Here is a 26,055-nt window from a genome sequence, read left to right as displayed (position 1 = left end):
TCTTGGGCTTTGTGTGTGGTGTCATGAATCTTAAAACCCAAACCAATTGAGGGTGGGGAGGTTGATCCCAGCCTCCGTGGGGCAACCAAAAACAACTGGAGCAGCAAGCAGTGTGGTGTAGTTGATGACCGCATGACCACCTTTGAAGGGAGTCTTCCTTCCTTTGCTCTTGGCTTGCTCACTGACTCTGATGCGAGCTGGGGAGCATGCACTTGGAACCACACTGCTGCCTGTTGTCAAGCTTATGCTTTGAGTTGTGCGTGGCAGTGCTGCCTCTGCCAAGTCCTAGAGTTTCTGTTTACAGATTTAACCTAAATTGGAAGTTTCAATAATTAGAGTTTAGGTACAGGATTATGGGATTGGGGTTGGGGTGGTGTCACAGATCTCCTTAAAGTGGTCCTAGGTCATGTGTCTTGGCCCAGATCAATCAGTATGTCTTGGACTGAATCATGTGTCCCAATTCTATGACCTACACTAGGCTCTGGGGGGCAGCTCTTACCCTGTGACCATTGGTTGTATAGATCCCACTCTAGAGTGCTCAGGGGAAGACTGATACTCTATGCAGTATACAAGCCCATCACATGGCCACTTGTGGGAGGAAGAGTCTTTACAAATTTTACTTCAGTTCATTTATGCTGTTACTTGCAAATTGGCCTGCCTTGAATAGGGTCCCCTCCAACAAAAGGCTCTAGAATCTGTCCAAAGTACATTATAATAGGCACTCCCATTAATGTTTTCCAGGGACTCCTTCACTTAGAGGCATTAGCAACCTCCTCTCAGGCCTCCTAGAGTCTCTGGCCCACTTATGATGACAGTAAGTTGCTCATGAGCCTCTCCTATAAGAATCTGCTCTCCTTACCTCCAGGCTACACACCATTTGAACATCAACTGGTGGCTGCATGTTGGGCTTTTCTGGAAACAAAGGCCCTCAGTCCATGATCCCTATGCCTTGGATCACTGAGGCAGCACCCAGCAGACTGGGCACAGTCACAGAGGTCTCCTTATTAAAATGGAAATAGTAAGTGACAGCGACGCAAGATGGCAGCTACCACAGGCTCGGGAGTAAAAGTTCCTCGCAATTTTCAACTGTTGGAAGAACTGGAAGAAGGCCAGAGAGGAGTAGGAGATGGCACAGTTAGCTGGGTTCTAGAAGATGATGAAGACATGACACAAGATGGACAGGGATGATAATTGGGCCTCCAAGAACAATTTATGAAAACCAAATATACAGCCGTAAAATAGAATGTGGACCTAAATACCCAGAAGCACCCTCCTTTGTAAGATTCGTAACAAAAATTAATATGAATGGAGTTAATAGTTCTAATGGAGTGGTGAACCCAAGAGCCATATCAGTGCTAGCAAAATGGCAGAATTCATATAGCATCAAAGCTGTCCTGCAAGAGCTCTGGCGCCTAATGATGTCTAAAGAAAACATGTAACTCCCTCAGCTGCCTGAAGGACAGTGTTACAGCAATTAATCAAAAAGAGAAACCACAGGCCCCCCCTTCCCCCCCCATTCGATTTAAGCAGTCATTTTCCACAGTAGTACATTTTCTAGATATGTCTTCTAGACCTCAAAGTACTGGAAAGGAAGCTCCCATTCAAAGGCAATTTATCTTAAGATACTCTAAAGGATACTAATTTTTGTCCATTTGAAATATATGTTGTGCTATAACAAAAAATGAATAAATAAATAAAATGGAAATGGTACTTACAAGATAGAGCCAAACCTTGGCCTTCTGTAGGAGGAATTGGCTTCCCCGGACCTTAGTCTCTTGCCAGATGTAATGGTGCTACAGAAAGTCATTCCTCTCCCAGACCCACTGGCCACCTGAAGAAAGTATGTGTGTATTTGATTGAAACTCAGGATGAACTGAGTAATCAAAAAAGGGAGTTCATTTACTTCACCTATGGTAAGATCACCATAACATGTGATGGAGCCCTCTAGGTAGTGAATGCTATCTCCAATCAGGACAATCTTGGTTAAGGACAAGACTCAAGGGTCAGCACAGTTGGCCAAACTTTATGCAGTCATCTTAGCAATAGACGATGTTTGGCCAAAAATTGGTCCAATGTGCCTGTTTTTACAGAATCTTGGGACATTACCAATTATCTGGCCACTCAGACCAATGGCAATAACAATTCCTTATCCAAGGTTACCTCTTTTGGGCTAAAAAACTGTGGGAATTTCTTGCCTCAGATACCCAAAATAAAAATCAAGGTCGTGCATGCCTGTCCATATTAAAGCCAGAATAAAAGGCTTCATCTTATTCGTTCCGGAGTGCCAGACATTATTGATGTTCTTCCACCAAGGCATGTATTTCTCTCCTCAAAGTACATACCACAGACTCCTGAATAAGATATCCAATGAAACTCCAATAAACCTTAATGGCCACATGCTCTAGGCCTCATAGGGAGTCATAATGGCTTACTTAAATGAGTTCAAAATCAATTAAATGAGACATAGCACATTTCAACCATCCATCAAACATCAGTGGTGAATTATGATGAATCTGACTCCATTTGTGATGTCTGAATACTGACAACGTTCAAGCCCCATACCCTCCCTTCCCACTTTTTGCCCCACATCTGGGCAAGCCCATAAAAATACCTGAGTTTCATCCCTTGGCATCTGCTGGGTAGTTAAAGCCACAGAGACCCAGAACCCTCACTCTGGCCCCACCCCCTAATCACTATGAAAAGAAAGCCATGCCCTGCGCTCCCAGAAAATCCCATTATGGGAGTAATAAGCCTTTTCATACCCTCTTGATGCATGTGTGTGATCATCAGTCTTGATATTAAAACTAATTTGAGGAGGAGGTATTTTCTTACTCTCTTGAGGACAACCACAGTTGTGTGTCTCACCCTCCTGCTCAGAGACCTCCGATAGCTCCCCCACTGTCCACTGAATTAAATAGAAACTCTTTATCATAGCTACAGATTTACCTTTCCAGTCTCACTTTCCACCATACTCCTTATAAACATAATGCTTCAAAGGTTATTGTGGCCAGAACACACTAGGTCTTTAATTGCCTCCATTCTCTGTGCTTATGCTGTTCCCTCTGTCCTGAGTTTTCTCTTCCACTCACCATCTCTATTTGCCCCTTCTTCAAAGTCATCTTAAAAGTGAACTCTTCCATAAACCCTTTTCTGAGTCTTTCAACCAGACAAACTCTCTTCCTGCTTTGAACCCTGTACCACACTGTCTGAATCTCTGGTAGTGCTTTATCATATTCTACCCTATAACATAGTCATTCACATCTTATTGCTCCTAAAGCTCAAGGGTTGAGACCATGCGCCCTGGAAACAGACATGAATGAATGAATGAATATCTCACATCTGATTCTTGCTACCTAGTTGCCAGTGGGCAAGTTACCTCTCCTCGCTAAGCCTCAAGGCCTTCCCAAATGAGAAGAAATAAAATCTTACATATGAAGGGTTCTGCCTATGTCTGATTCATACTCAACGCTCAATAAAATGCTAGCTGTTATACTTATCCTCTACTGGATCAGAAACAATTTTATGTCAGAAACTCATTTTTCAATCCAATGCAACAACAGTGCCTGGTATATAGGAAGTATTTAATAAATATCTATTGAATAAATGGTTCATAGGACTTCACTGAAACTTTAAAGTAAATTAACAGTAAGATTAGGACAATTAAATCACATGCATGCAATCTAAATCAATTCTAAATATGCAGATACAAATCATCTAAAAAGAATAGAATTCAGGCAAAGACATCGGTTTGTCTTGAAAAACGCTTGCTAACTTGTAACTAGCTAAGTTAATTTCCAATATTCCTCCACACCCCACACCACCTCTGCCAACCCTGTAACCAATACATGTGTGCACATACACACACACATGCACAGACACACACAGATACTTTCAACTGGGTTATGGGCTTAGCTGTTCCCTAATTTTGTTATTTTAACAAAAAGAAGACATTGTGGATTAAAAACAGTGACAAGTTAATTGGCAACTTAAGGTTTCTTTCTGTTCAAAATCCTGTTCACAGACCATTCAACACTCTGTAAAAAGTTTGATGTGAGATTTAAAATACATAGTGAACTATGCTGGTCTATGTTTAATATTCCTAATTTAGATAGACACCAAAAATATTTTTAGGGGTTAGAAAAAAGATATTATACCTTCTGATGCAGTAATTCTCCTTCAAGAATCTACTTGAAGGGAAAAAGGAAAGCTGTAGAAACACAGGGAGGTACAGTACTGTTCATTAGAACCTTAGCTAAAATTTCAAAAATGTCCTGTATGTGTAAAATATGTGATTGCCTGTGTACTTTAAAACCAGATATAAAATTGTTTTTAATGATACTGGGGAATGTTGACAACACTGGAAGTAAAAAGGCAAGATACAATGTGATATAAACAAATGGCAGTTTATCTCAATATTGAAGCCTTTTTTCTGTAGTGATAGGATAACTCATGGTGTTTTCCCCTGTGTTTTTTAAATAATCTACAAGAAACATGCATGAGTTAATTTTAAAATGTCCCTTAAATGTTTAATAGCCATGTGATTGCCATGACCTGTAAGAAGAACCGCAGAATGTCTAAGTGAAAGATAAAGTCCTCTTTGAAAACAGTTCACTAACTGTATTTTAATACAGAAGCTATCTCATACAAAGAAATGTATATTTGCTAATTGACCCACCTAATGTTTCAGTCAGTCCAGTTTTCCTTTGTGCAAATAGTCACCTTGAAATGTGTATCATGGTTCTCCCTGGGAGAAGACACAGAAGTAGAATAGGACTATGGGGGTAGAGAAGTAGGGAAATTTATAAAATTCCATTTTTAAAAAAAGCCTATCTTGATAACATCCTCAGTTTCTTTAAAACATATTATTAAATATTTACTTTACACAAAAAGTATTACAGGGAGTCCTATTTTAAGGCTCTACTTCCTTAGAAACAACTGTATTCTTACATTAACCACATTAAATTGTGAACCACATTAAACTTACATTAACCACATTAAACTGTGAACCACAAATAAATCCTATTATCATAAAATGTCCGCTAAACATAAACTGCATTTGTTTCTTATAAACATTTACATACAAGTTTGTGACAGAGTAATCGCGATCCTGAACCTTAAGCCATATTTTCATTTTAAATAGCAAAGCAAACCTAATTAATTTCCCATGTGATACATTAAAAGGCACTCATGATAGATTTTTCTTAAAATTCACATAAGTGAGAAACCTTTTGTGATCTGTGGTATACATACTACAGTGAGGACACAGGGACTGTCATGTTTGGTCCTGCGTAGTTCAAGACAGTAAACTAACACATCACCAGCACGGCTGCCAGGATTTGGCCCATCAGCTCGCTGGTTTTCCTGCGTGATAGGGATTTGCACTGATTTAGATTCCGTTTGGTCTAGGCCCTCAAAGAATGGGTGCTAGCATGCACCTGGAGCAGGCACAGGCCGGGGGACTAGACCTGAGCATGCAAAATTGACCGTCTCCATGGTCATGAACTTGGTCACATTTGTTTAATGTTCTCACCAGCTGAGCTAACTCATTTTTTTAAAGATAGAATTACACAAGCTAGCACAGCTTCCCAGAGTTTTATTTTTCTTTTCAAAAGAAATACCACCATTAAATTTCCAAAATAGTTCCTATCACAGACTCAGAGGAGCTTTATGGTAATATGATTGCTATGAAAAAAATTATCTCAAACATATTTAAGGCGTATTGAGGGGTCTGAATCGTGGTAATTTTTAATGCAATGGAAGTGAAATTTAGATCAAACCAAAACATATTGAATGAGTGCAAAGCAAAAACGATAAAACGAATATATTCACAGCAATTGCCTTTTATATTAGACATGGGAACTGAAAGATCTGAAGGTAGGTAATTAGTAATGCCATCATGTGGCAAAAACAGCATGAGAAAGGAGAGTTGGGAACCCTGAGATCTGGTCCTGCTTGTCATTATGTAACATAATGTTATGTCACAATTATCAGTTTCTTCATCTGTAGCCTAGAAAATTGGGCTTGACACATCTAAGAGCCCTTCCAATTTTGAAATACTGAGTTCTTACTCCTGTCAAAAGTATATAAATCACATATTAAATATTTTTTAAAAATCTAGATTTTTTTTAACCATGACCAAGTTAGAGCTGCTAAAATGTTTTAAGATAAAACACAAATGAAGCCAGTTTGCATTTTTTAATCATTTATAAGGACAAGAACAGAAAAATAATTGTACAAAACATCCTCAAAGGACTGTTTTTCTCCATCTCAAAGAAGACAGGATCACCTGGACAATATAGATTATGTTTTCTTAATTATTTCTAATGCAGCACTGCAGTATTACTGAAAGATTTTAAAAAGACATTGTCAAGGTATTTTTCATATATTTTCTAGAAATATAATTTCCTCCCTTCCCTCTCTTTTACCATGAAAAATCCTCGCACAAGTACAAAAGTGAAACCTGAATCTCATCTAATAAATGTCAGTCTTCACTTTATGGTGCTGCTCTCTGAAGGCTGGATGACTGAATGGATTTTGGAGCAGGAAGAAAGCACATGCCAAATTGTTTTTAACCTTGCAAAGCCTCATGGTTGTCTCTCTTAGTGTAGTCTTTGGAGAAAACATTTAAATGGAAAGCAGAAATGATATGAAAGACTCCCAACCTAGAGCTGCAAAGCCAGTAATGTCCTCAAGAAGGTAAGCCCTGTATTGGAACATTAGGCCAAAAGGGCAGAGTAAAACAGAATCCCTAAGGAAATAATCACAGTTCATTGGAGCCTTTTTTTCTTACATCTACTTTAATTAAAAAGACAGAAAACAAAGATATGTTATTTCTAATTAAATACTGAGCATAATCCACATTTGCTGCCAATCAAGATAATGTAAAAGAATTTACCAGTTGTGATTTACTCATTTATTTCAATCCTTTCCCCACTTCTGAAAAAAAAGGAAATCTTGTCTATTATTGATAGTATCAATCTCCATAGCTCCTTTTCCCTTAAAAATTTTTATTGACTCTGCTTCAAACTCTCCCTATTTGTCAGAAAAATCCATCAGCCATAAGGTAGGACTGTGCCCTACAGGCCACCACTGAATCACAGGGGGCAGCAAAATTGATGAAATATATATATATATATATTCATGTATCAAACTGAATGGTTCCATGCAGAGAGGATGGTTACAATTCATGGTCAAATAGTGTATTATCTTATAATCTTGCACTTTAAATAGAAATTTATTGGACATTTTAATAGCTTTTTAAATTGAGGGATTTAGGGGCGCCTGGGTGGCTCAGATGGTTAAGCGTCTGCCTTCGGCTCAGGTCATGATCCCAGGGTCCTGGGATCGAGTCCCGCATCGGGCTCTCTGCTCCTTGGGAGCCTGCTTCTCCCTCTGCCTCTCTCTCTCTCTGTCTCTCATGAATAAATAAATAAAAATCTTAAAAAAAATAAAAATAAATTGAGGGATTTATCAAGCGCTTGTATTTTTCTAACTTTCTTCAAATGAAACTTGTAAAGGATAAATGAAGGGTGTTTCTGCTGAAACAGCTTTGTTTCAAACTGAGGAAATATACTTTCCTCAAAATTTTTTTCTCAAAAACTTATTTTGGTAGGTAATATACTTAAAATTTTTTTTATTATGTTATGTTAATCACCATTACTTTAATTTTCTAAATAAATTTTCAAGTTTATAAAATAAAATTTTTAAAATGGATTACTTTAAGTTTTTAGGATTAGTAATGCATAATGGTACTAAAGATCAGTGTTTAAAACACTTAAAGTTATGATACTTTTAGTTTTATTTCATTTTTCCTATATACCCTTATACTCATTGGATTTATGTAGCACCTATCTTCTAAGGAACTCAGACTGTCTTAGGAGTTTCTAGACTTAGAGTATTATGACTGCACAGTAACAGCCGTTTCCAAACAGTAATATTTTTTTGTCCGAAGAATGTTCTATTGCCATGTATTGGAGAATAGCAAGGAGTAATGTGACAGAAAAGAGAGCAGTACCAAGTTGGGAAGTTCATACAGAGGAAGAAGCAAGGGGATGATAAAGCAAGAAATCGTTACTTCAAAAAAGCCATCCACCTAACAGGCAAAAACACCTTCACTTTATTCCGGATCCTGCTTCAGTGAGTGAATGAGAAAAACTAGACTAATGAAATCTACTGCTCTCCTGGATCTTAGCTAGAGCTCGGTTTTTAACTGTTAAGATTATCATGGGATGAAGAAGAAATACTTCTTCTAAATAGACTATAAGTATTACAATTTGTTTTCCACAGAATCAGCAGACTTACCAGTCAAAGTCTAGCAGTTCATTTCTGAGATGGTATATGTGCCCTTATTTATTAGATGTTTTCACTATTTTTGGCAGGCTAATACCTTCATCATTCCTAGGAAATAATGGCAGCCAGCCAGTTTATGAATTCCTGGTGAACACTTAAAATGTTTAATGGAATATTAAGTACCATATATTTAACCTTTCCTTGGGTAATTAATTATAGGATCTGAAATATCTCCTATAAGTAATAAATACTATAATTTTTCCAACTTAATCTAGTTAAAACTTCGTATTATGACTACAGAGTCTAAAGAAGGAACAGATTCATAAATTTTTAGCCCTATTTTGAAAACTTCTCAATTTAACTCAAAGAAGGAATAGGTAAAGATCTCTAGAACCTAAAGGACTGCAGTCCTATTTCATTTATAAAAATACGGCAATGTAAATTTTATTTCAAATATAAAACACTGTAGAACATAATCAATTTAAAGAGAAAGAAGGCCCTAAGACTTATTGATGCAAGTTTACCTACACTGTATGTTAAGCAATAATGGCTAATGTCACTTTATATAATAGCTTGGAGAGTAATGGAATTTACTTTTAGGCTTCATTGGCAAATAAACTGAAAAAAAAATCTTGTCCATTATCGATAGTTATCAATTGATTAAGCAATTGCTGTTATTTACACCTACATGTGATTTATTCTTCACACAGGTGTATATACTAATATAGAGCCTAGATAAAATTGAAATATTCCCCAATTCTTAAATATGAACTGAACACAACCTATGATTCACTGAGATACTTGTTTATGGATGTAGACATTTATCTCTGGTTATTTCCTCAAATTCATATCCTGTCATAATAGTTTTTTAAACATACAAGTAGGATCTCTGATAAACTACTGACCACGTATGTTCCATTTAAAAATTTTTTTTTAAATATTCTCAAGAAAATCTAAGTTCCAATTTACATCATGATCTTAGGAAATGTTCTTTTAATTTACATTTTTAAATCTTTTATTTTAGGATATTGTGTCCTTAAGACATTTCATTTTAAAACATTTGCATTGTATTTGATTCATACTCTGCTCTAAAAACCCATAAAACAATGTCATATAGAAAGTTTAATGAAGTAAATAATTTTATTCCATTCTAACAACTTAGCCTCAAAAAAGCTCCAAACTGTGAGCTGTTTATCATACAGAACTCTCCCCTCTCACCAACTTTACCATGCTCTTACAAAATTGTTTCATGAATAGCATTAACTTTGGGACCCTGAGAAGTCTATTACGTGAATATTCAAATTCTCTATTTAAGTCCTGAAAGGATCCACCATCTCAAAACTATTTCCAAAGTCTATTTAAGACATTACTTCACTTTCATTTTCAGCTACAACTAATACCTCAATTACCATCAGAACCAAGACATCATTGCCCCAATTATTTTTTTCAAATAGCAAACTTGAACACAACTGTTAATTCTTTTAAGAATCTTTATTGAAATTTTTCTTAACAATTCAGTCTGTTGGATCTCAATGCAGTTTATAAAAAAACTTCAGTATAGTTTCATATAAACTGCAACCAAAAAAGTAATTTACTTTGTCAAAGAAGTTATCTGAAGTTGCAAGTTATTTTTTTGTAATAGGTAGGCAGTAAAATGTAAGCATGCTCTCGGATGCAGGTGCTCCTGTGTACTATGGAGTTACTTTGAAGAGCTTGCTAAGATCTGCAGGCAGTTTATGGAATGCATTTATTTTCTCCACAATTTAAGTACATGAGAATAAAACCGATATTTATGAATAAAGTATTTTTTTCAAAAAAGTTGAGGCAGCTTCTGTTGAATGCTATCTGTGTGGGCACACTGGCTACACCTCGAATTTGTACTAAGAGAAACAGCCAGGAGTCCACGGAGTTCATGCTGAAACTTGAAAAATCTCTCCATACGAGTTGAGTTCCAAGAAAAGGATAAAACACTATGCACAGTTTTTCATCGTCTTACATTAACAAGACACACCAAGAAACTTCACATAACAAGGGAGCAAATTCACTTCACTGCTTTCGGTCAAGGTCAGTGGTGTCCATAGTGGAGGGTGGAAGTGGAGCAAGCCTAGGACAGAATAAAGCTTAAGTCTACATCTCATGCACAGCTGTCCTTGTTCTGTCCTCGAATGTTTCTCAGACATCCGAATTAGAACTGAGGTTGGTTAACCTGGGGTCCGCGTTGATTTCATATCTGTAGTGATACCCTTCCATGTGATCCCTGCAGGCATCTCTGATGTTATGCATCCACTTTTTTATCCCCTTGCGGTTCAAATACAAAACCAGTAGGAAAATGGCGCCTATCAGGGCTAAAACAATACCTAGGAAGACGTAAGAAGTCTGCAGGGATGGAGGGAGGATAGGGTCACATTCCAGGTGGGAGCTGTTGAGTTCCAAGAGGGCCCGATTCCTCATTTTTTCCGGGAATGCACAGGTGAGCTTGGCTTTGCCCTGCACTACCTCTGTCTCCTTGAGCCAGGCCACCATGTCTGCCATGTGACAGTCGCAGACCCAGGGATTGTTGTCCAGGAAGACCCTGACGTGGGGCAGGCTTTGCAACTCTGCCAGGGTGCCATTGTGAAGGACCTTGAGGGCATTGTCCTCCAGGTGGAGGCTTTCTAGGTGTGTCAGGTTGCGGAAGGACACGTAGGTTAGGCTCACCAGAGAGTTGTTGCGCAGATCCAGGTGCCTGAGGCCGGGTAGTTGGGTTAGTACGTCCCGAGGCAAGTACAGGAAGTGGTTGCTGGCCAGTTCTAGGCGCCGGAGCCCGCGAAGCGCTTGGCCGGCTCGTAGGGCAGCCGCCACCATACCCTCGAAGCTCCGGTTCTGCCGCTCGTCGTCAGGGGGCACGATGTGGTTCAGCATCAGTTCCACCAGGGGGCTGGGGGCCGAGAAGCTGGCGTTGCTACCGGAGAAGGCGAAGGCGCTGAGATTGACCAGCGGGTTGTGGCTGAGGTCGAGCTGGCGCAGGCTGGGCAGATGCTCGAAGGCGCCAGCGCACACCTCCTCCAGGCTGCTGCCGCTGAGGTTGAGGGCGGCCAGCTCGGCCAGCGGCGGCCGGCGGGCGAAGGCGCCGGCGGGGAGCACGGCCAGCTGATTGCCGGTAAGGAAGAGGTTGCGCACGTAGGAGGGCAGGTCCGCGGGCACCTCGGTCAGGTTGCGGTTAACGCATTTGACAGTGCGCGCAGCCTCGGAGCACTCGCAGGGCTGGGGGCACTGGCCCGGCAACGGGGGCTGGGCGGACACCGCGGAGGCCAGGAACGACGCGGAGGAGGTGGAGGGCGCCGAGGAGGTGAGAGAGGACGAGGAGACCCAGCCCAGGAGGACCAGCGCCAGCCGCGCCAGCCGCGCCAGCCGCAGCCGCCCGTCCCCGGCGGCGGGGCCCCGGGAGCACCCCCCAGGCATCGCGCGCGGCTTTCCCCGGAGCTGGGCTGGGACGGCGCCCGCTCCGAAGGCTCGGGAACTGGGTCCGGAGGGCGCGGGTCGGCCGGAAGCGTCTGGAGAAAACTTTCCTCTCGTGGGAGCGGAGGAGGGCCGCCGCAGCCGGAACTTGGCTAAACCCCTCGCCACCGGGCGTTCCCCTCCCGGGGTTGATTCCCCCGCCCCTTCCCTCCAGAAAGTACGCACGCCGGGTCGGGACTCAGCTCCGCGCTCCTCCTCCCGCTCCTCTTCCTGCCGCGGCCCCCGGGTGGCACCTCCTTGCCTCTTTTGTTGGCGCCTCGCGCTTGATCCGCTCCGGGACCTGGGACAGGCGGGAGAGAAGCGTGAGGAACGGCGGCGGCCGCAGCTCCCCGAGTGCGGGAGCCGGACTCTCCAAGCCAAGTCGTCCCCACTTGGTTCCCAAGACCTCCCTCCAAAAGTCCGTCCAGGTTTCGCCTCCCCCAGTCCCACGCACATCCTTACCCGGGAGAGGGGCGCGCGGCCCGAGACACCCAGCATAAAGTCTGCCTTCTGCCAGGCCCACACTATATATACCCTTCCAGCCTCCCGCCCTCCTCCTTTCCCGATCAGATTCGTACCCCGAGTCTAACTTCTCGCTTAATCCCCCGCGCCTTCCCGACCAAACTTCTCACTCTCGCAGCTCCTTTCCCCCACCGCCTCCGCTGGCGACCTGCCTTCCGGGGTCTCCGCCCCCGCCCGGACCTCTCCCGGTCCAGGTTTGGATGAGAGGGAAGTTTCAGGTTACAGGAGTCTTTTGATCTCCTTTGGTACCTTCCCGGATTAGCAGGAAGTGGAGGAACTTACAGCTGTCGCCGCCGCCCGCTCCCCCGGCCCCCGGCCCGCGCCCCCGCGAGCCCCTCCGATTCCAGAGGGGGTTCGAGTCATCTCCAAAGAGGAGGGGAGAGGCCGCGAACAAAGCGGCTGTGGGACCTGGACCTACGCCACTCTCCCTCCAGAGGATGGGAAGGGGCCGGCGCTGCCTCCGGGTTTTCGCCCTCGCCGCTTGCTCCCCACCGCTCACCTCCGCACCCGTCACCTCCGGAGACAACCGAGTCCCACCAGAGTCTCGGCGACTTCTCGGCTCCGCGCTGCGGGCGCCGACTCTCCTCGCACCCCAGCCGCTGGCCCAGCCTCCGCCGCTGGGAAAAACCAACCCGGGGGGCGGGGGAGAGCCAGGTCTGCCCGAGAGATGTCTCCCGCCGCGCCGCCAACCTTGGCAGCCCTCGGTAGGGGGATTTAAAAAAGAAGGCTGAGGGGATCTGGGCCGCGCGCCTCCTCCTGGTGGAAATTAACAAGGAGTGTGCCGGAAAAGGTGAGGGAATTCCTTTCTCTCCCCCCCGCTCCCCTGTATCCTTTGGTGGGTCCTCATTTTGCCTACTGTGTTTACCTTGGACAGGAAAACCGCTGGTGAATCTCGTGGAATTTACCCTGATTTGGGCACCTAGGGCCGTAACAAAATAGATTTAGGAGTGACAGAGCAACGCGAAGCACCAGCATCAAGAAATGAGCAGAAAATGTAGAGCGGCAGCGGCAGAAACGCTCAGCAAGCTGCAGGGGAGCTCCGGAAAGTCTTCCCACCAAAGTGATTCCTTACATGCCAACTTGAGGTCTCGGTGTAATTATGCGTCCCCACCTGTCCCGCCCCCGCACTTCTTGGATAGTTACGGAACTTGAGAACCGAGAGAGCCAACTTTAAGGAGGGATAAAAGGATTACTGGAGAGGAGATTCATTCTTGATTCATTAGCTTTTCTCCTCCCCAAGTTAAAAGCAGAGGGAAGAATAAAAAAATAAAAATAAAAAAAAAAGCAGAGGGAAGAAAGAACACAGCAGCCAAAGCATCTAGAAAGAAAAGGCAAATAGCAATGACTTGAGTCACCCAGAAAAGCGGATGTGACAACGGTGTGTCAGCGCAAGTTACTTAAACTGGGAAAGCCTACGAGGTCGGGTGGCGGATGGGAGGTGGCCGCTCTTGGAGGACGGAAGTTTGGTCCAGAAGTCTATCCTCCCAGGGGGTGCCGGGTAGGTTGGGTAGGTGGAGAGGATGGAGTGGGGAAAGGGATAGATTACTTACCTGGAGGAGCTGTTATATCAGAGGTTTTGGGTCCTGAAAGCTCCACCGTTGCTCTCTCAATAACTCTGTATCCCCAATAATTTTCCTGAAAGGGTGAAAAGGTGCTGGTATTCCAGGTCTTCATTTGAAAATTCTCTTCATTTGTGAGAGAAAATGGCAAATAGAGGAAATAGTTGGGGAAATTAAGTTCTGGAAGGTAATATAAAAAAGGACCAAATGAGGAATGCTGAAGTTTGTGCCTGTGACATGGGCCTTTAGCTTGAAAGAATGCCCCAACTCTCAAGCCGATGCCTGATGACTTTTGTGGAAAGAGATAATCTCCACAGTCAACAGCAAAAATGGCCCAGACAAGACCTAGAGGGACTGGAGACTGCCGAGATTTGCACAAAAAGCCAGTTTTGTTAATTTGTATCTTCATGGTTATCTTCTAAGTTTTTTTTTTTTAATTTTTAAAAGTGTTTTGCAACAAGAATATGAAACACTTTGGAAAAAAATCTCAAAAGCTATAGTCATGTTCTGTATCTGTACTGGGGTAGTGGTTACATAAATCTATATGGGTTAAAATTCATGAAACTTTATACACCAAAGAGTTGATTTTACTGTATGATAGTTTTTAAAACAAAATTAATTACTCAGGGGAAAAATTGTAGTAATGCTTTGGCATGGTATTAATTCTGGTTCTGATCTAAAGAACAAGTACTCAAGGAGAATAAGAAGCACTTTAGAATTTATAAAGATAATATGTATTTCTCATCTGATCCTCAAATCAACTTGGCAATATCCCTATCATTAGCACTACTGTCTTGTTATTGATGTTATTCTGTTTTACAAATGAAAAAACTGGAGTTGTGGGCCAATAATAACTAGCATTGACTGAGTGTTCTTTCGCCGGCTAAGCCCCGTGCTGATCGCTTTACAGAAATTACCTCCTGTACTCATTGTGCCAGTATTCAGGTAGGTCCTCTGAATCCAGTTGTACAGACAAGAAAATTGAGGTCAAAAGAAATTATGTAACTTGTTTGAATGAGTGGTGGATATGGGGACCAGGCCCAGATTTGTCTGTGCCTCCGACATAGCCCACCTTCCACCTCTAGCAAGGTTCAGGAGTTTGTGCAGTCCCGCTCAACTGCACTTGTGCAGAACCAAAGCCTCACCCCTGGTTCTCTTTCCCCCTTTCCTCTTGGCAACTGGCAGCTGGTTATGGCTGCTGAATCAGGACCCAAAAACTTGGGGTCATTTCTAGCTCCCTCATTTACTGTGTGACTTCTATATACCTCTCTTTCTTATTCTGTAAAATAGGGCCACCTAATAAAACTTTAAGGCATTTCCATTGGAATTGAGATAATATATGTAACACACTTAGCAAAATTGCCTGTTATTATTGTGCTCTCCTGAACTACTCTCCCTCTCAGGATTTATTATGCAACCACTGTATATCTTTAAGTATGCTAATGATAGGAGTACAAAGATGAAGAGTTTATAGTCTCCTTAAAGTAGAATTGCCAGAATTCGCAAATAAAAAAAATACAGAGCATCCAGTTAAATTTGAATTTCAGATAAATAATGAAAAATTTTTTAGTATATGTATGTCCTGTGTAATATTTGGGGTGTACTCATACTAAAAAGAAAAAATCCATTGTTTACTTGAAATTCTAATTTAACTGGGCATCCCCTTATTTGATCTGGCAACCAAGGAACTCATAACCTGGTGGAAGAAATAGACACAGAAACTAAAGCTTTCAATGTACAGCATTGACTGCAATTTGACATGTGTGTATCTTTCCAATCTTCTCTCTCGTACATATTTTACTTCTGTTTCTGCCATTTTTATATGAATGGGATCATAGTATATGCATTATTCATAATTTTTCTTATTTTAGGACAACCACATATCATTCTATGTCCATAACTATAGGTTTGCTGTCTTCTTTTTTAAAGACCACAAAATATTCCATGCTTTGAATTATTATACCACATTTTTTTAATTGCCTCATTGAAAGACATTTAGATCAGTAACTACTTTTTATTTATTTATTTATTTATTTATTATTTTTAAAATTTTTTTAAAGATTTTATTTATTTATTTGAGAGAGAGAATGAGAGACAGAGAGCACGAGAGGGAAGAGGGTCTCAAAGGGAGAAGCAGACCCCCAGCTGAGCAGGGAGCCCGATGTGGGACTCGATGTGGGACTCGATCCTGGGACTTGATCCTCGGACTCGATCCTGGGACTCCAGGATCATGACCTGAGCCGAAGGCAGTCCTTAACCAACTGAGCCACCCAGGCGCCCCAGTAACTACTTTTTAAAGAAGTTTCCTTTGAGTGAGAAAAGCTTACTAGAATCCATTCTATTTTGATTGTTTTAAGCATTTAATGATCTTACACTTGATCTTAGCCAAAACTTGCCTTACTCCTGACAGCTTGAAAAATTTTTGTGTGAGTTGCTATTTCCATGCTCTAGAGCAGGACAGAGGATTTCAGAGCACATTTGGTCCCCATTTATTCTTTCATTCCAAAATGAAATAAAAGGAGGATCTGAATGTCCTAATGGAGAAGAACCAATTTAGTGTATTTCAATAGGTCACTTTGTAGCCTCCACGAAAATGTTTCGGTACTATCATTTATTTAGATTGTTTCTACAGGATCCACTTTTCTTCTCATGACCCAAACGAAAGTCATTAGTAAGTTGTTGAAATATTGCTGTTAAGTCCTAGGAAGGCAAGGAATAACATGTAGTTAAAAAAAAAAAAAAAAAAAGACGACTGATTATGGCCACCTTCATGAGGCAGAGGGAAGCCAAGTAGTCCAGCATGGACAAACATTATTTAAGACTACTTCATTTTGGTCTCTGCCTTAAATTAGCAAAATAATTGATAAAGGTAAATCCTCTCAAATCTGAAAAATACCTAAAGCAAAATCAAGTATTGGTGAATAACATCAAGCACATATATCATCAAACCATGAACCAACACTTAAAACCAAACAGTCAACATGAGGTTATATATATCCACTCAAAGACAAAAAAAATTTTTTTAATTGTTAATGAAAATAAAACTCTTTTCATGAGCTGATTTCAAATCACCTTAGAAAGAAGTGGGCTTCTTGTCTAAGATATATAAAGAAGGTAAATTAAGTAAATAAGTAAAGCTAAATTAATTAAGTAAAGCTAAATAAATCAAGTAAAATATCAACTAGGATTGGGTCAAAAGGGGACATTTTTTTTCGTGAGTCAGTACAGTGGGGTTTGAGCTAGTAAAAGGAAAATATAACAAAGATGTTTCCAAATTTATTGGAGTTTAAATAAATACTAAAGAAAGAACAAGATAAAAGGCTGTAATAGATGGAGAGTTTAAACTGGTTGGAAATATGTGATTCTTCAAGGGAAAATATTGAAAGAGAAATAAATTACATGGTAATCTGTAGAACTCCAAAGAGCTAACATTATAGGATCATTCAACTTTAAAAGTGTTTCACTTTTTCAAAGCTTACCATATGGCCTCCACCCAGTTGATGTTTTGGGGGTACAAAGATAGATAGCATAAAAATCCCTACTGTCAGACTAAACTCACGGTCTAGTGGTGGAGGCAGACTATCTAACAGTTACAAAACATGGCAAGCACCAGGGTCAGGGGCACAGTGAGGAGATTGTCTGGAGAAGGCTTCACTGGGGAAGCCATGCTTGAATAACGTTTTGAATTCTTAGTAAGAACTCATCAGACCAGCTATGGGTGAATTGGTGGAAAGACTCCGAGACCTTGTTCAGTTCTAGAGAATACAAGGGGAAGAGTACAGCACATTGGAGGGAGTAGTACAAGGTCAGATTTGAAATATAGTGGGATCAGATTTCTTCCCTCCATTCTAAAAAGTTTGACTTCATTCTATAGTGCCGGGGAGCCTCTGACCATATTCAGCTGGGAAATGACAGGACCAGATGTGCATTTTAGGAAGATCACTTTTGCTTTCTGTTTGAAGGATGAAATATGGGCAGAGAAGACTGAGGACAGGGAGAGAATTTGGGAGATCCAAGTGCTAGTTGTTGCAAAACCCGACTAAGTAGTGGTAAAAGATTGGCAAGGCAGGAACAGATTACATAGACCAGTGGTTCTCAACAGGGTGACACTATCTCTGGTGAACATTTTGGATATCTGTGGAGGCATTTTCTGGCTGTCCCTGTGATTGACATTTAGTGTGTAGAGGCCAGGGATATTAGACATCCTGTAATTAGAGGGATAGTAATATGCAATGAAAAGTTTTTCTGCTTCCCACATGACATTCAAATACCCATCTAGACATTCTTGTAGATGAAAAACCAGATTACAATCATCTCAGCCTAGAAACAACTCCATTTTACATTGAAACTGCAAATACTTATAGTATGATTTTAATATACACTGAATTTTCCAGGAATGCAGCTGCCATGTTCATTGAAGGAAGAATATATATTGCTTTGTTTGGAACTTCACAAAATTATTTCTGACAGCTCGGCCACTCATGCTATTTGAGTCACCAATACAACCCAACTGTATCAGTTTGCATTTGTAGTTACTGCATCCACAGTGAATCTTACTTCAAAATGTCTAATAGAAAGAAAAATTATTTTCACTGTTTATTTGAATATTGGTCTACTTTCTCTTAAATACTAGACTATAAATAGGTGGAAGTATATTACCACCGCATTAGGTCTTCTAATATAGTTATGCCCAAACATTTATAGGTCATTAATATTATTTAATGTTTAATTATTCTCCTTTTATTTCTCTTTTATATTATAGTTAATATAGTATATACTTAAAATGTATGTGTGAAGGTAAATTTTATGTAAAGGGGGCTTCATAAAATATTTGTTTTAAAAAGGAAACGGTTTTAAAAGGGTTCAAAACATCATATACAAATATTTAAGAGCTAGACACTATAAGTTGTGGTGACTTATTCAGTATGGAGGTGAGAATACAGACATTTATCATTCTAAATATTATAACGTTAAATTTCTATATTTTCAGTGATGTCCAGGAGAAATTCTAATAATTCTAGAATGAAGAGTCAAATTTGGCTGTAAGAAGCTGAAAAATACCTAGAGTAAAGGATAAAATAGTGAACTTTGTTTAAAGAAAAATCTACCTTATTTGGTTGAAATTATTTTTTTCAAAGGAAATTATGATATTTAAATCAGCGATATTACCTAATACTTTTTCTAATGTACAGTAATTCAACTTTGAAGGTGACACTGAAGTTTTTCCATTTCTCTAGTCCTTGCCCAAACTGGGTTCTAAACCAAAACTGGAATTCAGTCAAGAAATGGGAGCAGTTGCAATTGTAGCCATCATCCGAATTCAATTAATTTCAATTAAATTTAATACAGTTCAATAAATGTTTATTAATGTGCCTTTTTTGTGGTACTTACTTTGTCTTCCAAACAGAGCCACCTCCAAAGCCAGAAATTCTCCTTTAAAAAATTTCAAATCCTGGCAGATTGACAGACAATCTATTGCATGTCCATGGCAGAGGTTCAGCAGACAGACTTGGGCCAAAGCTGGATACATGATCCACGCTTCTCTAATGTATTTTATAAGTCTTATTCAGTGAGCTAAAGTACATAGGTTAATAAGTTGCCTTCTAGAACTGCTTGAAATATTTGAAGCCAGTAAGTGAATACGTATCAGATTTAGTTTAGATCCCCATATAAAAGCCCAAGAAGAGAGGACTAAATATATTGTGTATTTTGGAATAGAGATTTATCACATCACCTTGGCAGTGGAAAAAAAAAAAAAAAAAGGAAGTTAAGAGTTTAACTAGGGAGACAAAATCAAACCAGTGTCAAATCATATGGTCTGAGCAGTGTAGATGATGGTAGAAAAAAGGATTTGGGTGCAGAGTACATGCCAAAGGATGCCTGTACTGAACTTGAGCAAAAACTTTTTGGAGGGTTGTTTAGCATCAAGAAGTACTTGAACCCAAGAAAATTTATGTGATGACATTTGTGAAGGGATGATATCCAAAATAGTTTACAATCAGTATGGTGCATGAAAACATGGACTAATAAGTGTTCAATAATCAGACGGGGTGGCACCTGTAAGCAACCAATAGGACTTTGTTGGTACAAGCTGCCTGAATGCAAACATATATAGGAGATAGATGATAGATAGATGATAGAGTTTTCTGATAATCTCATCAACTACACACCACAGTATGGGCAATCACTCTAAAATTGTTCCATGATTTCCAAGCTTTACCATAAGGAACTGAAAACTTCTTTAAAATAAGAAAATAACCAGTAGTTATGAATAAGCTGAATTTAGTCATAATTTATTAGATAATTTTGAAGTATATGATGAGTGTTTCTAGGCACTGTACTGAGAACTGAGAATGCAATGGTGAATAAAACAGGCAAGGGCCCTGTTTTCATGAAAACTTACTATTTCCACTAGTTTATTAAATCAATTATCAGAAGTATGGGAAATCTAGTTTTCTTTTTTAATTGAATGTAAATATTTTGTTATTAAATATAGAAAACACATAGTGTAACAAAAACATGTATAGTTACTGCTCAGCTTTATAAATCCTAACATTTGGTTTCTTTTTCAATTTTCTTTTGCATATAATTAAAGTGCATAACTTGGTAAGTTTTGACTTATGTATACACCCTTGAATAAGGAAAATGAACATATTTATCACCCTCAAAAGTTTCCTCATGACCTTTACTAATCCGTCCATCTCACATTACCTCCACCCAAACCCATCCTCATGCAACCATTGATTTCATTTCTGTCACTATAGATTAGTTTGAATTTTCTGGAGTTTTATATAAATGGAATCATAGAGTATGTGCTCTCTTTTATCTGGCTTCTTTCACTTGCATACTAAATTTGAGATTCATCCATGTTATTATGAGTATCAATAATTCATTCCCCCCCTTTTTTTAACTGAGTAGTATTTCATAGTATGGATATAGGATATTTTGTTTATTCCTTTACCTGTTGATGAATATTTGGTCTGTTTCCAGTTTGGGGCTATCACATATAAAGCTCTGATAAAAAAATCATGTTCAAGTCTTTGTGTGGACACATGCTTTTGTTTCTCTTGGGTAAATTACTGGAGGTGGAATGGTTAAGTCATATTGTAGATTCATTTTTAACTTTTTCAGGAATTGCCAAACTGGTTTCCAAAGTGGTTATACTATTTTACATTACCACCAGCAGTGAAGATTTCCAGTTAGTCCACATCTTTCTAACACTTGACATGGTTAGACTTCTTAATTTTAGATATTCTAAAAGGTGTGTAGTAGTATCTCATTTTGCTTTTCATCGGTCAGTGATCTTAAGCACCTTTTAATGTTCTTGTTTACCACCTCTGTATCTTCTTTCATGAAGTGTCTGATCAGTTCATTTGCCCATTTTCTAAATTTGGCTGTTTGTTTTCACGAGATTTTTTTTTTTAAGATTTATTTATTTATTTGAGAAAGAGAGAGAGACAGAAACAGAGTGAGTGAGTGTGTGTTCGGAGGCACAGAGAGATAGGGAGAGAGAATCTCAAGCAGACTTCACACTCAGCATGGAGCTGGATGCAGTGCTTCATCCCATGACACTGAGATCATGACCTGAGCCGAAATCAAGAGTCCAACGCTTAACTGACTGAGCCACCCAGGAGCCCTATGGGATTGAGTTTTAATTAAGAGTTCTTTACATATATATTCTAGCTATCAAGAAAGAATAATAAACTAGAGCTGTGCAGCTAGACAAATACTGCTGAAACTCCCAATTTAAGGGAAAAGTAAAGAATCCCACAATCACTTAAGTAAAAAAATGGCATTTTTAAAGGAAGAAAAATCTAATGATTTCAGAATTTTTTTCTGCTCTATTAGTTGTTAGAAGAATTTGGAGCACCAGGAAAATCCTGATTTTTAAAAAAAAATTTATTTATTTTTAACATACATAATTCATTTAAACAGTTGAAAAAAAGTAACAAAAAGGTATACAAGAGAAAGTCTCTTTCCACTCCTCCTGTCCCTCAGCTATCTGGATAACCTATCCACAGGCAACAAACTTTTATCAGCTTTTCTTGTGTATCCTTCTAGTCATATCTTATGCACATGTGTGCAAATTTACTTTCACAAATGATTGAATACTTCACATTGTTCTGCACTTAATTTAACTGAACTATAAATGTCAGAGACTATTCCTATTACTATAATAAAGAACTCTTTTATGGTTAGATGGTATCCATTGCACAGTGTATTATCTATCTATTGCTGTGTAATAAACCATCTCAAAACTCAGTGGCTTGAAACAATTCTTTACATGTATAGCGTATGCACCTGCAGGATCGGATAATCTGAGTTGGACCTGGTTGGTAAACTCTACTAATCTGGGCTTGCTTGTGCTTCTAGAGATTGACTGGTGTCCCAAGATGAGTGGAACAGCCTTAGCATGTTCTTCTCTTGACAACTGTAGAAGCACAAGAGAAGGCAAGCCTAATCCAGGTAAGTCCTTTTCAAAATATTGTTGGCATCACATCTGTCAATATGCTATCAGCCAAAACAAATCATGTGCTAAGGGCCCAGAGCAGGGAATTACACCCCATCCACAGTGGAAGAGCACTACAAAATGACACAGTAAAGGGCGTATATAGAGGAAAATCTAATGAAATGGGGCTATTGTGCAATCTACCACAAACTGATGTGACTTAATTTATTTAAACAACCCGATATTAGAAGGTTTTCTGCTCTTTGCTATTACAAACAGTGCAGCAATGACTAATGAGTATATACGTCATCTTTTACATTTACCAGTATATCTCTAGGGTAAATCCTTGGAAGTGGTTTAAGGATATGGGCTTTTGTGATTTTGATAGGTATTGTCAAAGCACTGTTCAGAGATTATTGTAACAATTTATATTCTCACCAACAGTGTTGGGACTGTGTTACCAATTTTTCATCCTTGCCAACCTCGCATATGAAAATGTAATCTTTGTATAGCTCTAATTTGTCTTTTTGTTTAATTATAAGTGAGGTTGACAATTTCTTTATATGTTTAAAACCCACAAATACTTCCTTTTTAAATCCATATGTTCATATCTTTTGTCCATTTTGTTCCAGTGGATTTTTTTCTTTTTCTAATTGATTTGTATGTATTGAAGAAATTAGCACTTAATTTTTTAAATTAAGGGCACTCAAAAACAATAATTCCTCTTAATTAAGAACAACAAACAGGGCGCCTGGGTGGCTCAGTTGGTTAAGCAACTGCCTTCGGCTCAGGTCATGATCCTGGAGTCCCGGGATCGAGTCCCGCATCGGGCTCCCTGCTCGGCAGGGAGTCTGCTTCTCTCTCTGACCCTCCTCCCTCTCATGCTCTCTGTCTCTCATTCTCTCTGTCTCAAATAAATAAATAAAAAATCTTAAAGAAAAAAAAAAAGAACAACAAACAGAATCATAGACCAGCTAGTTCATTAAAGAGAGTCAGTGAAAGAGAGAGCTAAGAAACCTTCTAAGGTCAAAACACATTTCAGAGACTGACCTCAAAAACTACCCCTGCTTGAATTTGTTAATTTAATGTCTTAGTCAGCTCAGACTGCCATAACAAAATATCACAGATTAGGTGACTTAAAAAATATAAATTTATTTCTCACAGACTGGGAAGTCTAAGATCAAGGTATTGCCAGTGTGGGTTACACACTGAGGCCTCTTATATTGGCTTGTAGGTAGCAACCATCTCTGTATGTCCACATGGCCTCTTTGTGTACAGGCAGAGAGGAAGCCCTTCTTCTTTTAAGGACACTAATATCATCATGGGAGATCCACCCTCATGACCTCATCTAAACTAATTACCTCTCAAATGGCTTAACTCCTAATACTATCACATTGAGAGTTAGGGCTTCAACATGTGACTTTGATGGGGGTGGAGGAACGCAAGCCCCCATAACATTTAGTTAATTTAAAACTTTATTAAGTAAAGAAAATAATTCATTTTAATTATAAAAGGTACTATAAATGTATGCCTCTTATTTCTTCTCTTAACTGATTTAAAACACAATTGTATAAAATACTATATATATAATTGTATGATTGGACCAGAACATATAGAAATATAACATATTTGCCAACAATAGTACAAAGAAGTTTGGTGTTAGCAAAGTCTTGTTGGACTAAGGAAATGACACTTTTTGGTAACTTGAATCCATGGAACATATGTAGAGAACCAAAAAGAGTAAATAATAAGGTTAATATAACAAACTCTGTAAATAAAGCTTGTTTTCTTCTCTTTACTCAGCTTAATAGACATAAAATTATACAAAGTAATAATTATAACAATATATTGGTAGATTAGTTATATATATATATATATATAAAATATATATATAATAAATGCATAACAATAATAGTCCAAAAGAGAGAATAGAGTTGAACAGAAATAATGTTTCTGTATTGCACTGTAATTAAGTTTGTATAAACCTAAAGTAGATTCTGATGAGATGTATATAGTAATCCCTAGAGCAATTATTGACAAAATAATTGACAAAAGTACTTTTAAAATCATGAAAAAATAATTACAGTAATTAAAGTATAACTCAAAAAAATTTATTTAATGCAGAAGAGGGCAGTAGGGGGAATAGAAACAAAAAAGGCATGAGACAATAGAAAGTAAAAATTTAAAAACTAAAATAGCAGGCACAAATGCAATTATATCAATTATAACATTAAATATGAATGGGTTAAATAATTTGGTCAAAAGGCAGAATTGTCATACTGGATAAGAAAACATGATCCAGCTATATGGTGTCCACAGAAGAAGCACTTTATATTCAAAGATACAAATAGATTGAAAGTAAAAGAATGGAAAAAGGTATATCATATAAACAGCAACCACAGGCTAATATAATATAATATAATATAATATAATATAATATAATATATAATAATATTAAACACAGTAGACTAAAATGAGAAATGTTACAAGATATAAAAAGGATGTTCTGTAATGATGAAAGGGTCAATCTACCAGGACATTATAATTATAAACATATATGCACCTGACAGGGGAGCCCTAAAATAAATGAAGCAAAAACAAATTGAAAGGAAAAATAGAAAACCTGACAATAATAATTGAAGAATTCAATACCCCCTTTCAATAATGAATGGAACATCTGAGTAAAATATCAACAAAAGAAATAGAAAACTTGAATAGTATATGCAAAATAGACCTAACAGACATATATAGAATACTCTATGCAACAACAGCAGAATACACCTTTGTCTGAGTATATGGAACATTCTCCAGGATAAACCACATGCTAGGCTATAAAACAAGCCTCAATAAATTTAAAAGGTTTGAAAATGTAGAAAGTATTTCTCTGATCACAATGGACAGAAATTAGAGATTAATAACAAAAGAAATTTGGGATATTCACAAATAATGAAGAAGTTAGACACAACATAACTAAAAAAACCAATGGGCCAATGAAGAAGTCAAAAGAAAAAATTAGAAATTACTTTAGGATGAATAAAAATAAAGATACAACCTACTGACAGTTAACAAGTGCAGCTACAGCAATTCTTAGAAATTTATAGCTGTAAATGCCTGTGTTAAAAAAGAAAAAAAAGAAATAGCTCAAACAGTGATCTAACATTCTACTTAAGATACTGGAAAAAGAAGAATAAATTAAATCCAAAACAAGCACAAGGGAGAAAATCATTAGGACCAAAATTAATGAAATAAATAAAAAATAATAAAGAAAATCAACAAAATCTACAGTTGGTTCTTCAAAAAGATAAACAAATCAATAAAGCTTTAGTTAGACCAAAAGAAAGACTCAAATTACTAAAATCAAGAATGAGTGCAGACATTATTACCAACCATAATTTCCCCTGGGGGAAAGTGGGAACATGTGAGTGAATGCCCAGCTTCCCTAGCCATGCAGGATGTTGCTCAAGAGGCACACTTTTTTCTCTTCTCACTTAAACTACTGAAGTGATCAGCAAGACCAAGGGTTGGCAGAGGCTGGGAACACAGCAGCCAGGGCTCCAAACTCATTAAAGGGATGTCATTAACCACTTTTTCCTATTAACTGACTTGTGAACTCCATCAGGAATCCTACCCCCAAGCCACTGGGAACATCTTGCCTGTAGACCCCCACAGCTGACCCATAGATAACCCCATCTCACCCATACCTCTCACCATCCCACCCCCCAGGACCAGCTCCCAGCACATGCTTCCTCAGACAGCAAA

The 26,055-nt window shown here is 39.0% G+C and overlaps 1 protein-coding gene, 1 long non-coding RNA gene and 1 pseudogene across 5 annotated transcripts in view; 2 read left to right on the top strand and 1 right to left on the bottom strand.

The window, feature by feature from the left end:
* The first annotated feature begins 1,027 nt into the window (after nt 1-1,027).
* On the top strand, nt 1,028-1,657 carry LOC123837023 (ubiquitin-conjugating enzyme E2 variant 1-like; annotated as a pseudogene).
* Nucleotides 1,658-9,765: 8,108 nt separating this feature from the next.
* On the bottom strand, nt 9,766-13,510 carry TPBG (trophoblast glycoprotein). Of its 4 annotated transcripts, XR_010413681.1 has the most exons (4): nt 13,361-13,442; nt 13,154-13,207; nt 12,788-13,044; nt 11,928-12,067 (listed from the first exon to the last, which is right to left on the bottom strand). XR_010413681.1 is itself a non-coding variant. In XM_064597809.1 (3 exons), coding segments are annotated over exons 1-3 (1,662 nt in total). In that variant the 5' UTR covers nt 13,363-13,510; the 3' UTR covers nt 9,766-10,461. The 4 variants fall into 4 exon arrangements, 2 of the variants coding, with proteins under 2 accessions (XP_064453879.1, XP_064453878.1); XM_064597809.1 differs by lacking the exon at nt 12,788-13,044 and having other exon boundaries at nt 9,766-12,067; nt 13,361-13,510; XR_010413680.1 differs by lacking the exon at nt 13,361-13,442 and having other exon boundaries at nt 13,154-13,284.
* LOC135365577 (uncharacterized) overlaps nt 12,947-26,055 on the top strand; it is a 72,364-nt gene continuing 59,255 nt past the window's right edge. Inside the window, exons 1-3 of the long non-coding RNA XR_010413682.1 lie at nt 12,947-13,078; nt 13,163-13,786; nt 22,221-22,313. This is a non-coding gene — a long non-coding RNA (uncharacterized LOC135365577). The remainder of the gene's footprint in view (nt 13,079-13,162; nt 13,787-22,220; nt 22,314-26,055) is intronic.

This window comes from Mirounga angustirostris, unplaced genomic scaffold (genome assembly GCF_029215605.1).
Source record: "Mirounga angustirostris isolate CCGP_5_RB_7025 unplaced genomic scaffold, mMirAng1.0.hap1 SCAF_8, whole genome shotgun sequence".
NCBI classification, from domain to species: domain Eukaryota; kingdom Metazoa; phylum Chordata; class Mammalia; order Carnivora; family Phocidae; genus Mirounga; species Mirounga angustirostris.
The sequence above is the reverse complement of the archived record's forward strand: the minus strand, read 5'-3'. Positions and strand labels throughout refer to the sequence as shown.